At 33.1% G+C, this 17,517-nt stretch overlaps 3 protein-coding genes across 3 annotated transcripts; all 3 read right to left on the bottom strand.

The window, feature by feature from the left end:
* Positions 1-1,301: 1,301 nt before the first annotated feature.
* On the bottom strand, positions 1,302-2,391 carry LOC106656126 (omega-conotoxin-like protein 1). Its single transcript, XM_014376812.1, has 3 exons — positions 2,280-2,391; positions 1,824-1,931; positions 1,302-1,649 (listed from the first exon to the last, which is right to left on the bottom strand). Exons 2-3 carry the CDS (start codon positions 1,920-1,922, stop codon positions 1,506-1,508), a joined length of 243 nt encoding a protein of 80 aa, XP_014232298.1. The 5' UTR covers positions 1,923-1,931; positions 2,280-2,391; the 3' UTR covers positions 1,302-1,505.
* An 8,264-nt stretch (positions 2,392-10,655) lies between these two features.
* LOC106656101 (pancreatic triacylglycerol lipase-like) lies at positions 10,656-12,318 on the bottom strand. The gene is made up of 4 exons (XM_014376772.2): positions 12,230-12,318; positions 11,823-12,173; positions 11,489-11,731; positions 10,656-11,417 (listed from the first exon to the last, which is right to left on the bottom strand). Exons 1-4 carry the CDS (start codon positions 12,276-12,278, stop codon positions 11,011-11,013), a joined length of 1,050 nt encoding a protein of 349 aa, XP_014232258.1. The 5' UTR covers positions 12,279-12,318; the 3' UTR covers positions 10,656-11,010.
* A 253-nt stretch (positions 12,319-12,571) lies between these two features.
* On the bottom strand, positions 12,572-16,423 carry LOC106655954. The gene is made up of 9 exons (XM_014376564.2): positions 16,316-16,423; positions 15,991-16,225; positions 15,644-15,904; positions 15,170-15,562; positions 14,898-14,914; positions 14,190-14,303; positions 13,884-14,118; positions 13,555-13,821; positions 12,572-13,434 (listed from the first exon to the last, which is right to left on the bottom strand). The coding sequence occupies exons 1-9, from the start codon at positions 16,421-16,423 to the stop codon at positions 13,028-13,030; spliced, it is 2,037 nt and encodes a 678-aa protein (XP_014232050.2). The 3' UTR covers positions 12,572-13,027.
* Positions 16,424-17,517: the final 1,094 nt, after the last annotated feature.

Here is a 17,517-nt window from a genome sequence, read left to right as displayed (position 1 = left end):
GACATGATTTTTAAACGTAAACTATGTAGTAATATTCTACTCATCGGTTATGTAAATTATTAAATAGAAATAAAGTAATCTGGCTTAATCTTAGTGATATTACGCATAATTTGAAATCTTATCTCGGGAAACCAATTTCACACAGACGTCATTTATCTGCAGTTTATGCTTCAGGGTTATCGATCAGTTCACTGTAATGCAAGAAGTTAAATAAATATTTTAATTTGCCGGTTTGCGAAATCTTGACATTTGAGTTTTATTTTTGAATATACGAGCTATGACAGCATTCTGATGCTAAACATAATGGAAAATAAATATTATTCATCTGTAAGACAACCAGATTTAAATTCAAAAATGTAGTGGAAGTTGAGTTTAAATAGTAAGTGGACATTCAAAAATGATTCCTTCTTCGTATTGAAACGCAGATTTTACTGATAATCAGAGAAACCTTATTCGTAAATTAAGTCTTATTTGGTGCATGTGCGTTGAAGTTGTAAATGTAGCAACAGATTTTTCGCTGCGCAGAAATACACCAGCAGCTAAAACATGAGTTTTTTGACAGCAAGAAAACAACAAACGTTTGCTCTCTTTATCTCTCACCAGCTTTTTCTCGTCCACAAAAAACAAAGAGGTTCTGTCAATTCGGGGTTTGCAGACCTCAGCACATTGCCTACATGTGCCCTGCGGCTTATGCGCTATCTATATACTTTTTCCGTACGTACATACATTTTTCGTGTATATTGCTGCACTGCTCGCGCAATTGCGTCATCTCTTAGCTCACTTCACGTGTCTCCGAAAAACGTTGTCGTGTAATGTTTGTTTATTTGACGAAAGTTGCTTTATTTTTCAACTTTCATGTACATGCTCGCCCCTAGCAAAAGGAGGATAAGTTTGAGGGATGAATCTCTTTAACCACGTCTGCAGATTTAAGAAGCACAATCAGCTCACAGGCTCGGCTTTGCCACTTCAACGAGCCTTAGACTTTTCCTTATATATGTGTCATCATATCACGATGGCCTGTGAACTCACTCATCTGGCGAGAAAACATCTTATCAAGAAGTCGAATCAACGGATTTTCCCACTTTTTTCCTCACGCATTTTTTACATATTATAAATTTTATTTTATTATTTTGTTTTGATATATTATATTTACTAGACTGAAAATAACACCATTTACAGTCAAAAACATAAACTATTTAAAAATATACGCATGCGTAGCAGGCTCTATCGTCATTAAAAAATTAATAATGCCAATAAAAGATGAATTTTGTTTTTTAGACAAGAAATAATTTTAAAGAAAATTTGAATCTCTTCAAATGTATTTATTTGTACTAAGTTGAACACGAAGATATAACTTTTCATTTCGCTTTTTATAAATCGAAATATCATCATTTAAAAATCGAATAGATCTTTCGTTGCAATTCACGTTTTCAGATCTTGTATAATGAGATTCACACAATTACAAAAATAAAATTAAACTTAAAAATTACTTCTTGATTTCACATTCATTTGTTGTCTGGTCCACGGCGCCCAAGGATCTTTTCCCGTTGCGCTAAAAGTTCCTCTTTGGTAATTTGAATTTGACATCTTTGTGCGAAACGATTGCAGGCCATTTGCTTCACTGGGCAGCAATCGGCTACAGACACACACTAGAATATTCGAATACGCAATAATTAAAATATAGCCAAATAAGTTTTGGAGGTCATGGTCATTTTTTAATAGTGCTTAATACTTTTTGAAATTTCTAAAACTTTCAAGTTTTCTCTAATTTTAATTAGAATGTTGCGTATTACAGAAAAATAGGAATTATACTTGTTACTCACGGGATCACCATGGCGACCACATTTTTTATCAGATGTGGCTGCAGAAGTTACTATCACCACCAAGCAGATAGTCAACAAAAATGTTAATAATTTAGTCATTTTATCTATCTGAAAATAAACATAATGGTATAAGTTATCAATGTAAGTTTTCACTACGACATTTTTTATACATTGACTTTACATGAAATTAAATTTTAAAATACTCAAATCTTTTACTATACGGCAATAAATTATTTTTTAAAAATAAATTATTTAAACGCTATTGAACCAAATTTATTTATTTTTCAGTGAATGAACCAATAATATTTTTTAATCACATCTTGTACTGTAATCAACATCAAAATAAATTTGATTGAAACTTAATTGAGCACAAGTTATACAATTTCACTGTTTATTCGCAATCGCAAATGAAATACACTAGCATTAAAGAAAATCAAATAGATTAATGATTCTTACTTTAACTTTGTAAGTTATACAAATTCACTCTACGAGAAGCTATAGGATACAATCACTTCGAGCGCTCGCACACAACTGAGTCTTTTAAAGAGAGAGTCTCCGTTTATATGACTCATTGAAGAATCGTGGGTTTTAGTCTTCATAATAATTTTACATGCACTTGAACACAATCTGACTCTTTGTTATTCCGGTCAAGTTTCGTGAAATTCCCATTTTCAGCGCGAGTACGTGACTGACCCGTATGTTATTGTTTTAAAATGAAAAATTGCTGATCTCACAATTTTTTTGTTTCAAATGAATTAGGTTTTTTTAAATTGCGCAATAATTTTCTCCAAGAAAGGACTTTAGAAACTCAAGGTCATTTCTGTGCTTTTACTAAAAAATATAAAGAATAAGATGTTTTTACTTGAACGTCGATTCATGGATGTTACTTAAATCTTTTCCAAAGAAATTATTATTTTTTGGTAAAAATCAAGTGTTTTTCAAATCAAGGCTCTCTTGAGGCTATTTTTCTCAACCGACTATTTGTGCATAGCATTCTCAAAATTCTTAGGATTAATATTTACCTATTTATTGTTGTATAAATAATTTTAGATTAAATCAATGACAAACAGATAAGTTCTTTTTTCTAAAAAAGGAAAATAAGACGATATCACGAGCCGTTATGTTTACCAATGCGAATACATAAAAAGTCGCAAAACTCTTGCACCAAACATCAGTTACTTCAACGTTCTGGTAAAACGACGAAAAACTTAGTGAAAAGTGAGTGTTTGTGTTGCACAAAATAATTACAAAAAATATTGAGAATTACTATTCCATTTCAAAAGAATTGTATAGTTTTAATAAAAAAACTATATGAATTACCTTTATATAAAATTCAAAGCTTGTTATAAAGTTAATCTGAACATGAAATCATCTACATAAATAAAACTTACTCAATGATTCGTATTTTCTCAGACTTCCAAAATGTACAAATCAACAATTATTCTGTGTTTGGTCGTATTGGCCTTTGGCGTAATGTTTGTGTCAGCTCAAGATACACTCTGCAAACCGCCTGGATTTATTGTATGTTAATTGATCGATTTGACAAAAAAAAATTCGGTTACATTATTGATTTTAATTTTCAGTGCGCAGCTGATTCTGATTGTTGTCTTGGATTCGTGTGCAACTTATGGGCTGGACGGTGCACAAAATCAAAAATTCCAATTGTTGGAGGAGTTGGGGGAGCCGGTCCAGTTTAATTTAACTAAAAGTGTGAATAATAAACAAGTTTGATAATTTAGACCCAATGAAAAATAATAAACTTTCTGGATTCTTTATTTTATTTGGTAGATATATATTTTGATTTCTCTGAATAAAAATGACTATCAAAAAATACAAACACGTTTTTTCTTTCAAATAATTTTAATATTGGAATCGATTGAAGTGAATGGGTACAAAATATGAAGTAATGTAATTGCTAACTCCTAGTATAGCTATGTGACAAGCTCAAAAACAAGTTTTTGAATCGAGAGTCGTAGGATAATTTTATTTTGAACGAATTTTGATCATTCGACTGAACCAAATCTGCTTCTCCAGGTGAAACTAAACAGATGATAGGCCAGACCGGGTGATCAAGAGTTTTTCAAATGATAAATCATATGATTTATAGGTTTTCAACTATTAAACGAACATTTTTTCTTTAATTAAGTTTTTTTGATCTAAATTAACCTATACGGATTGCCATATTGCCTATAAAGTATGCTAGGCAAGGTTTGAGCGGTTATAAAAATCTCGAGTAAAAAAAACTCATCATATGTTTGAATACATAGATAGAACAAAATATAAATGTATTAAAATTTAGAGCTCGAATACAAAAAAACAAATTATAGAAGTGACCGATAACTAGAACTCAAAATTTAAACTTTTGTCTATTTATCGGACACCATATTCTGTGAAAATGTAATTTTTATGTTTCGATTTTTACGTTTCAAATATGTTTTAACTCGTGACGTCCAAAAACTAGCTGATGTACGATTACTAACAGTTTTATTACCCTACCTTAGTAATAAGTTTTATAAAACTGCAACCTACAAATCGAAATTTTGGCGCTACTTTTAAGCTCTTGTGCTATAAAATATTGTATCCAACCTTAGCATGAAGTACTACATGAAAACCTTGACTAATTTATTTACAAAAGTATACTTGTGTGACATTAACTTTTAACCCATTAGCGCCCAGCCGGACACTTTTTTCAACTGAACTTTAGGCAAAAATCTTTACTATTCAGAATTTTGCTAAAAATTAACGAGTTCATGTATCTAACGGGAAATTTAATGCCCTTTTCGAATATGGCTTCAAAATTAATCTTAAAATTATTGTTCAAAAGTTATAAACAATTGAACAAAAAAAAACACGATTTAAAAAAAAAAAATTGTCTTCAACTCGAATTTTAAAACAGAAACAGGCTTGATACTTAGGTCCCGAGCACATTAAAGGTGTCCATGGGATGTAAACTGAAAATCCCAATATCCATAATATCGGAATTGGACATTTTTCATAAAAAAATGGCGCTTCGTAGAAAAAAGACCGTATATGAGCTAAACCAATTTTTTTACATGACAAGGATGCATTTAGGAAAAAAAGTTATATTGAAAAAGTTCTTAGAATTGTTCAAAGAACAACCCTGAATTTTTTCAGAATTTTTGGTGAAAATTTTTGAATTTTTCGAATAATTTTGGATTTTTTGGATTTCATCATTTTCCGAAAATTCAAAAATTTTCACCAAAAATTCTGAAAAAATTCAGGGTTGTTCTTTGAACAATTCTAAGAACTTTTACAATATAACTTTTTTTCCTAAATGCATCCTTGTCATGTAAAAAAATTGGTTTAGCTCATATACGGTCTTTTTTCTACGAAGCGCCATTTTTTTATGAAAAATGTCCAATTCCGATATTATGGATATTGGGATTTTCAGTTTACATCCCATGGACACCTTTAATGTGCTCGGGACCTAAGTATCAAGCCTGTTTCTGTTTTAAAATTCGAGTTGAAGACAATTTTTTTTTTTCAATTCGTGTTTTTTTTTGTTCAATTGTTTATAACTTTTGAACAATAATTTTAAGATTAATTTTGAAGCCATATTCGAAAAGGGCATTAAATTTCCCGTTAGATACATGAACTCGTTAATTTTTAGCAAAATTCTGAATAGTAAAGATTTTTGCCTAAAGTTCAGTTGAAAAAAGTGTCCGGCTGGGCGCTAATGGGTTAAACACGAAAAAAATGTAACTGCAGCAGGGAAGGGGACGGGAGCATCAAACGATTTTTCATAAAATAAAGTAGTAAGCTAAGTATTCGAGCAAAACTTAATACTTCCGATAACGTTTTTGATGTCAAATGTGATACTGCATTTGCTCTTTATCCATATAATTTGGTTAGTTTTTACGCCAGTATTTATTGAGTATGATAAAAACTTTTTTTTTATTTGTTTTTATTGTTTTCTTTCAATTGAGAAAGCTGCTATCCAAGAATAATGTCCTCTCGTGCACCTGTACAATAATTCATAGTGGCTTATGTAGAAGAGTGTCTATGGTAAAGATCTCTCGATTTGGTTTAATCATAACTCTACAAATATCGCTAATGTCGCAGCGCGATGCTTGTCTTCCGGTCCAAGATACAGATCTGATCTCGCGAACCGCGTTCATGAGTCAACAAGCGATTTCTCTCGCTATATACACGCGTGCTACTATTATTCACGTATCAAGCGAGCTTTACAACCGAATGACTACTATCATTAAGAAAAGTGAAACGGATTGCACTATTAGGATAGCCGTTACAATTAGCATTATTGGTTTAAAAAATTGGTTATTTATTGTACTAAAGTGAACGTATTTCCAAGCGGTCAATCTTAGGTTTGGCTACCCTTAAAAATATATTTATCATACCTTTTCTTGTCGTTCATTGTTTCAATAAAAGTATGCAACCGACTTTTGTTTCAGTACATATTTCAAAAAATAAAAATCATCTTATATTTAAATAGTATAAACTGCATAAACTTATCTGAACAATAAAAATCGTAATATAATGATTTTTATCGAATTTATTAATTTTTAAAGGATTTTCATAATTTATTTATAAAATAAATGAACGGTTCTTTGAATTTTAATATATTTATATTTATTTTGGTTTTTAATTTTATAACAAATCGCTTATAGATATCTACAAGAATTTATGAGCCATTAAATTAATAAACATAAGAAAACAATTAAAATTTTAAAATTATTCAGATTGATCCAAGTTATTTATTATTAAACTTCTCCAGATACTTCTTCTTCTTCTGGCACTGGGGGAGGAAGTTTTGGTGCTGTGCATCTTCCAGCCCATAAATTACAGACTAATCCAACGCAACAATCGGCATCGGAACGACACTGGAAAATGAAGAATTTTATTGATTACTGATTAATATTATTATACAATATATTAATTTTGACAGCCATTATCAGTTTTTAATCAATTCTGATTTTTTGTACAAAATTGATTTAATAGTATTCAATCGATAGAAATAGTTTAATAGATGCTAATCAGAAAAATAGCACAACGAATTCAACTTAAAATATCTCAAAAAATTAAAGAATTTAAATGAATGAAATAATAAAAACTGCAAATATTAACTTACAATAGTTCCTCCAGGTCTGCATAGGACTGCTTCGGCGTCTTGAGCTATAGTGACACCAGCTATCAATGCAATGATGCACAGAACAATCACTATTTTTCCCATTTTGCACCTGTAAAATGCAACAATAATTGAACAATTAGATTTTAGAGATTCAATAAAAGTATCACGAGGCAATTAACACTTTGATTTCTCTCAGATTATTTACGTACGAGTTTCAAGTTTGAATGTCAAAAAGGTGTAACTGAAGGCACGATAGAACCAACTGCTGCACTCTAAAATGCTAGCTGTATTTATATGTGTTCCCATCGTGACCATTTTTTATACGATAACGCTTTCGTCGTTGGGGGCGAAAAGTACATTTTTGTTTGCATGTGATAAATTATCTATAAAAAATATTTACTCAACTACTCATTTCTCAAGTTCTATCGCTTTTTATATTACATTTTTACGGTAGTATTTCGATGCTTGACTTTTTAATTAAGGAAAAATCATAATAGTAATTTAAATTCGACGTATAGGTTTTTTAAAAATGTTCAAAATGATGTTTTAGCTCGATTCATCTTTACAACTAAATTTTATCGTGACACCTCCCACGATTCAATTGATCGTTATGACATCACGACACAAGCAGTTTAATTTATCGACATTTAAAAATTTCATTTGTTTAGTACAAACAGTGACGCATTTTCACCGGTCTTCACTATCTCTCTTTAAAGCAGTGCACTGTTTAATAATCTTTACCAAGGGTATATCTTTACCAAGTTATATTCATATGTACCTTCATTTGTATACACTATAATAATGGTGATTTTTTGTAATTGCATCAAATGGAAACATTGCAGCTACCCTTGCCTTCGCACCCTTTGTATAGAAGTACATATGCCTACATAAATCTGGGGACAAACGATTTAACGCGAACTAGTTCGGTTCTTGCGACAAACTCTTCGATGTCACTCTGCCTGCGGGAGGGTTTTAGGTACATTTCTTCTCTTAAAATATACACAAGTTTGTTGGCTAGCAGCAGTTTGAATGCAAGAGCGAGAGAGAGAGGGAGAGAAGCTGGACAATTTGATAATTGGATCTGTGGTGACGCCGTGATTTACCGTACATACGAAGCGCGGGCAAGTGCGCTAGGAGAGCTTGGTCGTCCAAATCTAGCAGCAGATGACCAGAGTCTAGCTCTGAACATGACTTTGGCTGCAGCGCACGCATCCTATATACTAGATATACTACGTGTGAGCTTCTGTGTATGAGATAGAGAGAGAGAGAGAGAGAGAGAGAGAGAGAGGAAGCGAGAGAGTGAATTGCTTCATCCAAAAGGGGAAGCTGCCGTGCCACAGACGTATTCTGGCGCTTATATAGTAAAGAGAACTTGTGCGTAGTGCAACGATGCACACGCGAATGAATGTTCTCCTAGGTACGTTTAGGTACACACACGCAGCAAAAGCCTTATGTGTATACGTACACGCAGAGGAAGGTTGAATTTGGCTTGGGTGCGAATCGACCGAAATGTATGGGTCCTACTTCGACTGTACGGATACTCTCTCTCTCTGTGCGCAAAGTGATAACGCATAGGTCCATATCGAAGTGCATTTTATTATTGAGTTACGATCCGCAGGATGCGCCGCCGCTGGGATGTCTGGTCCTGCCGATGCTCACGCGCCAGGCAAAGACTTTGATGTAAGCTCGTCAAGCTCGGAGATGAATGTGCCTGCGTTCGACCGCCCGACGCGCGAGATAGCCAATAAATGCTCTCACTGCTTAGCTTTGAACCAGGCAATGCTCTCTTGTATTGTACGCTGTGACTACTTCAGAATCGAATGAAAGATCAAATAGTAATTACCGCGTTTACCATATGGAAGAATTTGTCATTATTTCAGAAATTACAATTATCTTGTTTTCTCTTGTTTAGTTTTTTTTTTAATTTTTTGAGAGTTAAAATATATTTACGAATATTTTACATAGAATGTTGATAGCAAAATTAATGTCATTAAAATCTAACTAGTATATTTAAATTCGAGTTAACTTTTATGAATGATATTCGCTTGTGAAAAGAAAACATTTAAAGTTTAAGCTTAGTAATTGCTAAGAAAAGACACGCAGCATCATATTAAAATTAATTGCTCTTATGTATTCGTCGCGCAGCGCTTTTGCTAACGACTGCGAAAAAAATTCTTTTCTTACATTCAAAAAAATTTCTTCATCGCTCATCCGTAACGTTGCTAAGTTTTTCCTTACTAATTAACCAGCCCCAAGATCGTAATACGCAAACTGCACATTAATTTTTTCACCGAATAAAGTTAAGTTGGAAAAATGAAAGGAAGCGAAAGTGTAAATGTACTCCTCAAAAAGAACTTGCAGAAATCGCTAATTAATTAAATGCGCCCAATGAAAGAGCTTGACGAGTCATGTGATTCTTTACGTCGTGGACAGAAACATATTTATTCTAAAGCATTTTAATTTATATTATATCAGATTGAAAATATTTAGATTATTAAAATGTTTATGACAAGTACAAGTCTAGGAAACTTTTATCTTCTCACGAGAATAAAACTGCAGTCTTATTAGCTGCGCCGCTAATGACATCTTTAGGGTAATTTGACAACTAAAACAGCTCGCGCTCACATTACCCGCGTACTGTTGGCACGGGCTCATGTATAAATGCAAACATACGCGCAGGGTGAGCTATATATAGCGCAGAGACGTTCTGGGTACAAGTCGATAATAATGATTCCTACATTCAAAGTTCGAAATAAATATCTGTTTGTTTTACTACTTCGAACATCAAGTACATTCGACAAATTAAAAATTAGCAATCATTAATTTTATCGATTCTTTTCAAATCTTCGATCGATTCAAATATCACCATTTCGTGAAAACAGTAATAAAAAAAAAATTTAACGCGAGAAGGTTGACAATAAGATACGTGGATAATACAATCACAGTGAGATAAAATGCGCATCATCGCATACATAGTCACATCTCATACGCGTGACGCATATGCGATATAAAGCCCTAAAATACAGACATATATTTAAAGATCAAAACATCGTTGAAAGCAGCAGTGGTAGAGCCAGTAGCAGTAAGCTGAGGGGTAGGTAGAGGTGGCCGTCCAACACGAGGAAGGAGAGAGCGCAGATTAGATAAAACAACGAAAGGATCGCGTATAGGAAATGTTGCAGCAGAAGCAGCTATATCTAGATGTTAGTATGGTAAAAAACGCGTCCACGGAAATAATCGCTGAGCGAAATAACGAGTAGTAGTACAACGAGAAGCGTAAACGCGAATATGCTTGGGTACCTTTGCGTGCACGTGTGTGCGGCTATGTACGTAGCCTCTTCTCTTTTTTCTCTTTTTCTCCCTTTCCCTCCGATATATACTCTCGTTTATCCAATCGATCGAGCTGAAAATTTCCAGCCCTTGATTAAGATCGCAAGGGCACTTGAGTTTTCAATCAAAACAGAAGCTAGAACGTATTCCCCTCTCTGCCCCGCTCGTTTCTATTCGCTTCGACAACAATCGTCACTAGTACTGAATTGCTATTATTTTCAAATTCAATTTTTCACCTATTCTACTGTAACTATGTATAAAAAAAGCTTACATTTTAGGAATAAATTATAAGTAACCATATGTAGATTAATATATAATTAACACATAAAATCAATAAGTTAGACCATTATATCCTTATTATATCATTTTTATAAAGTTGAAGAAAACTCTACTTGGCATTTTTAATTTTTTAATCTTATTCGTAAAATATTTTTACTATTTGATCTCATCAATTTGCTCACGCAATTATGAGCATCAAAAACACTTTAGTGAATCTAAAGTGGGTATATCTTTTTTTGCGACATACACGTTGAATGAGTAAATGTGAATCAAGGTGCACAAAACTGGTTACTCTTCTCTTAATAGCTAGTAATATTTACAGTATCCGAATGAGTCATATTAAAATTATTCACTTTGAAATATTCATGAACAATAATAGCGATGATGATTTCATTTTCATTTATTTCTACCGATGAAGCGAAAAAAATTCCGAAATGTAAATGTACCACTCAAAAAAATGTATCATTGTTATTCAAGTCCAGCTGCGTATGGGCTTGAACTTTTTGTTATTAAATAAAATATTCCAGAGACTGTTGGTAAGTTGTTTCCACCCATTAATATTTGTTCTCCTTTGCACAAACCTAATCTAAAACTTAAATAATTATTACACTTGACAGCGTAAAATCCCACTTTTGACGTGATAGATTCTGCGAAGAACTCATAAGATCTTAGATGAGAACAAATGCCACCAAAATCAAAGTAACATCCCGGTTGTTTATATCCACCATTTGGATAGAAATCAATTGTTCCAATAGCAGATAAGTAACCAAGCAGACCCCCATTTGTATGAATAACTTCAACAATGTTAGCGTCAGTTTTCGACAGTCTACTTCCAGTTTTTGCAAAGTGAAAAAGAGGTAAAGCTGGATCCAAACCTGATTTTGATAAAACCAATTTTTATACAAATATGTGTAAAGAAATCTTTAAATTATAAGTATGGACCTACCAACAATATAATTTACTGTATTCTTAGTATAATATCCAGCTATTCCCATCACGTGAGCTCCCAATGAATGCCCAATCAGAGTAGTCGTGTTGAGATTCATACCTTGAACTTCCAGAAACTCTAGTACTTTTGACACGTAATTTCCTACTGATACTACTTGGAAAGCAGCTAAGGTATAAAGACGCATTGAAATACTACTCCAATCAATAACAATTATGTTGTAATCTCCACTCGTTACATAAGCTGAAGAAGCATTTAAAGAATCTTTATTAGAAAAACGCATTCAAACTATTCACCATAAATCTGAACTATTACATTATATTTTGACACAAACCATCTCTGATTAATGAACAAGATTCACTATTCATTGAATTAAACCATCCGTGGGTGATAATTTTAGTTTCTTTTTTTGGATCAAATGTGCTATTTTTTAAAGATTCTAAGTCACCGTAAAAAAACTGTTTATATACTTTTAATTCTTTGTCATACGTATAAAATAGTACTTCCGACTGTATATCCTCAAAAATTCTCATGGGTCCTATAGATATGTCAAGCGTGGCTTCAACCGCATGGCCTCTATCATCAGCAAACCACACTCCTTCTATCGAATTGAATAATTTAATATCTTCTTCTGATATCATTTCTTGTATATTAGCAAATGAATTGACTTGAGGGTTACTTGATGCTAAAATTTTAATTTAATCAATTGAAAGAAAGAAAATTCATAATCACACTACGTACCATTGCGCACAATTAAGAGCAGAAAATTAATAACAAGCCAAACGAACATTATGAAGTCCGTTTCAAATTACTTCGTAGTCTTGATGAAGTTATTGATTGACATCTACTTTTATAATATGATACAATAGTAATTGAATAGTTTAAATGATAAGATAAGATTATTTATATAAAAATAACATTTTTATTTGTCAATAATTTAATGTTCAAAATGAAAAGATATTTTTCTTATTTGCAATAAAATTTTACTACATTAATTTTTTTCGAATGTACAATTAATATATATTCATTTGAAATTCGCGCTACATCGTTCAAAGGTATGCATGAGTTTGCTGTATGTGTGTATCATAAGCAAGTTTACTCGCGCGTTATCAGCGAAGATACGTAAGACCGTAAATGAACAATGAATTTTTTGCGCACGCGCTTAGTTTATCACAAGCTACAGCCGAAACAAAGTTCTCGTAAATAATAATAATTGGTTCTATCAATTTTTTATGTTTTTTTAAAATAATAATTATGGTTTTTATGTTTTTTTTAATCATTGTATATTTTAAGTAAATTTAAGATTTCTGTTTTAATTACTGTAAGTTTTTAGGACAAATACTTTGCTCGATGACAATATTGGTGACCAAGTTAGTCTAATTTTAAATAACCTATCAATTTTAATTTTAATTTGTCTATTTTTAATTGCAATTTAAACTTTTTATCAAATATTTTTTTCAAGTGCCCTAACATTATAAACATAATAGTTACTATTTTCAGCTTTCTTAACATAAATAATTAATTCATCATTTCATTTTTTTACAAATCAGTTTTTCCTAATGCAAAAGGCTCGCTATCTCTTGTTTTTAGATAATATATTCCCTGCTCTATATTTTTAGTGAATAATCCACCCATTAACGCTGGGGCTCCGTCACATTTTTCTTCATTCAGTTGTACTAAATCTTTGCACTTACGAGCCCAAAATTGATTATTTGCGGTAAGAGATTCAGCGAAATATCGATACGACCTTGAATGAGAGCATTTATTAGTTTTACAACTAGGCTGCTTCATTCCTCCGTTAGGGTAAAAATCGTAGTGTCCTAATTGTTCTGATAAACCACAATTTTCTTTTTCTGAATGAATAACTTCAACTACTTCTGCATCTTCTTTTGATAGACGCTCTCCAACGCCCTTATGATGAAAATAAGGTCCCGCTGGATCTAAACCTGAATTTTAACATACATTTATAATGTAACATCAAATATCCTCAACTTAAAAATAACAAATACGTTAACATAAAATTAACGAATATTTTAATTAAGATTATATTGGGTAAAACAACCTACCTACAATACGTGGAACTTTTGATTCCAAATTGTAATTTGCTATACCAACTGCATGAGCACCTAGAGAATGCCCGATTAATGTTGTAGTTTTTATATTCATACCGTATGATTTTAAAAACTTGACAAATCTAGTAATATAATCTGCAACATTTGGCAATTCACTGACAACTTTGGGATAAAGTTTAGGAAAAGCACCCTTAAATCCCCAATATTGGTATGGGGACCAATCAAGAACAATGACATTAAAATCACCATTGTTCAATAAAGCTGAAATCATCATCATGTGTTACAAAATTTCTTAAAATATTTTAGTTTTTAAGACGACTTACCATTTCTAATTAAAGTACTTGAGGATGACTTTATAGAACTTTTATAACCATGAACAAAAATATAAGTCGGCTTAGAGATTTCAAAATTACCGCTAACTAAACGAGTCTCATCATTCAGAAATAATTGAAACGGATATGGAGAATCTTTTTTGAATAAGTAGGTTTTTACATCATCATCGTCAAGAACCTTTGACACATGGCTATCATGTTCTTCATTGGCATACTCTATCATAACCTAGGATCATTTATACATTTTTAATATGTTTATTTGAATGAGTTATAAAAGTATTAGAATGTTGTACCAACCTTAGAAGGATTTCCCCAAGCACAAACCACCATACTTGGAACGCCGTCGCTTAACCCGATAAAGGGTGAAATACAGAAAATAAAAATAAAGATGGAGTAATTCATGATTCTTGTCTACTAAAATCTATAAGCTATGCTGGACTGATTTCGATTTATATCCTACCCTACGCTTAATGAATAAGAGATAAGATAAAGTAGCACGTATAACGATTAAAATCAATTGGCAAGTACAGCTTGTGTCTCATTGATAAACTTTCTATGATGTGAACAATAGAAATTTGTAACCAATTTTAGAATGTGAGCTGTTATTATAATTAACCATGTAATAATTGGTAGCTGTACATGGATGCCGCTTTAGATAAAGCTGATACCACACATACTCACATTTTGCTAAAACAAATGTTTTAACAAGTTCACAAGTGACCCATAACCGATTTTTTTAAGCACTAAATAAGGCCTTTTCAAAAAATGTTTTATTAAAAATTTCAAAAGAGGATTGGAAAATGCTAATTTCTACTATAATAAATAAAAATTATTTCAACTCCTCGTCAAAGCAGTATAATGTTGAGAAAATAAATAATCTTAGAAAATCAAGTTTTATTTAATTATCAAAATAATATTGAATTCTATAAATTATTTCATCAAAATATGATACATACATTACATAAATATTTACAGTTATTTTTCATAATATACAGATGAACTTACCACTTTTTCAACTAAACCTATTAAATTCATAAATGTATTAGATTTTATTACAAAAATATATTTAATATTTATTTCAATTTACAATTTGCACGATTCACTCACTCATTGTCATTCGCACTTACTTTTAATCCATCGTATTGATAGTTTCGATCATACCTTGGATCATTCATCGTGACTTGAACACTCGCGGTACTTAAGGAACTAATGTTTTTGCATTGTCTCATATAAAAATAAGCCGAAATTGTTTTCAGCAAATAATAGTTATCTCATGCCTCTTGCGTATGGAGACGCGTCATTTGTTTGAAGATAATAAATTCCCGCTTGTGTGGCTATCTTTTTCGTCAAATCGCCCATCAGCGCTAATTCTCCAGAGCATGTACCATTTTTAGCCGATTCCAAGTCCGCGCAGCGCCGACCATAAAATCCTTTCGACGTATTTATTGACTCAGCATATAATTCCCAGGATCTAGAGTGCGAGCACGTATTACTTTTACATCCTGGTTGTCTAGAACCACCATTCGGATAAAAGTCGAAATGACCAATGGGTTCACCCATGCCACAATCGCCTTGATTTGTATGTATCACTTCGACAAAGTCAGCATCACCCGATGACAGGCGTTCGCCAGGTTTTTTATCATCAAATGAAGGTTGTGCTGGATCTAAGCCTATTGCAATTTTAAGCAAGCGTTACAGCAAAGAAAAGATATCACCGTCATCAATTTTACTCGATATATTTTGATACGTACCAACAATGTAACGAACTCTGTTGCTAGTCCTATTACCAGCAATCCCCACTGCGTGAGAGCCCAGAGAATGTCCAATAAGAGTCGTAGTTTCTACGTTCATTCCATGATTTTCGAGGAAATCAATCATTTCCGCAATGTACTGTCCAACTTCTGGGACCATCTTCGCGACCGTGAAATAATCCTTCGGTATACTGCCCCAAAGCGATTGCATATTCCACCAGTCGATCACGATCACGTTGTAATCTCCGTTTTTCAAAAAAGCTGCGAGACGTTTTGAAAAAAGACAAAGTATGATTTTTTGAACACTAAAAATCCGGCACTTTTCACAATTCACGAGTTTTAATTACCATCTTTCGACCCCGTACAGGAACCTGAATCGGCCATGTAACCGTGAATGAGTATCTTCGTCGGCCTATGATGTGCGAAGGAGCTTTTTTGAATGCCATCACTGTCACCCACTTTGATCGTCTCGCCTTCGGATTTTTCTTTGGTGTACAGGTAAAAAATAACATTGTCTCCAATCTGCTCCGATTTGTACAAGTCGTTATTGGCAACTTTGATCGCTGGCTGATAAAACAGGCTCTAAAGAACACACAAACATATGGAAAACCAATTACAACCACGCACAAATAAGCGGAACGTCAAAGAAATATAGTAGTTTATGGTATGTACTCTGCCGAGTGCACAGGAAAGCGCCGAATAAGAGCCGGTTTGGCATTTTGAAATCGATGATTGCGATACGACGATCAGCAGAATGACAGCGAGCGCGGGAAACTTCATGTTGTCAATAAGCACACACATCCATCACATTTCGTCGGCTCGCTACGATATTTATATGCACGCGCGAGCGTTCTAGCCTCGCTCCCCGCAGAACCTGCGCGCCTCTCGCGTTATGCGTGCGCGCGTGTGCGTGCGAGCCTCGTTATACGGGGCAGGAGGCGTGCAAATAACTCGCATGTATCTGAGATGCTTGAACGATAAGATAATAATAATATTGATCGTTTTGAATGAACTACCATTGCAAAAAGCCTCGGAGATAACGACGATTTTGACGTTTTTATTGTTCAATTATTATGCTAATATTATCGAGCTTATGTACGCACACACGGCGAGTTGTAAAAAATTGCGAGTAGCGCCCGGGTTTCGTAATTATTATCAATCGGCGTGATCGAATTTCCCTTTCCAAATCTTTGTCGAACTCGACTAGCCGTTATCGAATCGGTAAAGTGTTTTTTGGTGGTCAGTCGAGCTTATCAAAATAATTTCACCACTACCTAGCCAACTCGTTGAATAGACATCTCGATTAAAATAGATTAACACGTACCTGTTCCTCTGCCAAAACAAATATGCGACAACTGTGATTATTGCAATAGAATTGAAATAAGTGCAAGGAAAAGGCGACTAGCCATAGTATGCATTGAGTTCTTATGGGGTTGAGTTGTACGACTACGGGCTTTATTAACAATCATAATAGCTCTCATCGCTACATTTTTTACTCTATCGTTCGATTCCGAAATCACTTTGCAATTTTATCGAGAAAATTAACGCTCGATAAATACTTGCAAATTTTACAATATGTATCGTACTTAACTCAATCTGCATTATTAGTCTTGCAAAAGCCATTGATTATGCCAATATCGCTTTAGTAGATAATAATTATTAGAATAATCGCGTTGCATTGTTAAAATCGCGCAACGACTACTCGACTGCTCTTCAAGGGCAAAATGTATTTATTCCATTGCGAAACGCGAGAACGATCGATTATTTCCTTATTATTTAGAAAAAGATTGGAAAATTCAGAGTGAGAAAAAAGCGAAGATACACAAAGCGAGCTGCACCTGCGTTTTTCTTGCTATATCATCGCCCGAGACAGG

Source organism: Trichogramma pretiosum, unplaced genomic scaffold (genome assembly GCF_000599845.2).
Source record: "Trichogramma pretiosum strain Unisexual culture from Peru unplaced genomic scaffold, Tpre_2.0 scaffold7, whole genome shotgun sequence".
NCBI lineage: Eukaryota > Metazoa > Arthropoda > Insecta > Hymenoptera > Trichogrammatidae > Trichogramma > Trichogramma pretiosum.
The sequence above is the reverse complement of the archived record's forward strand: the minus strand, read 5'-3'. Positions and strand labels throughout refer to the sequence as shown.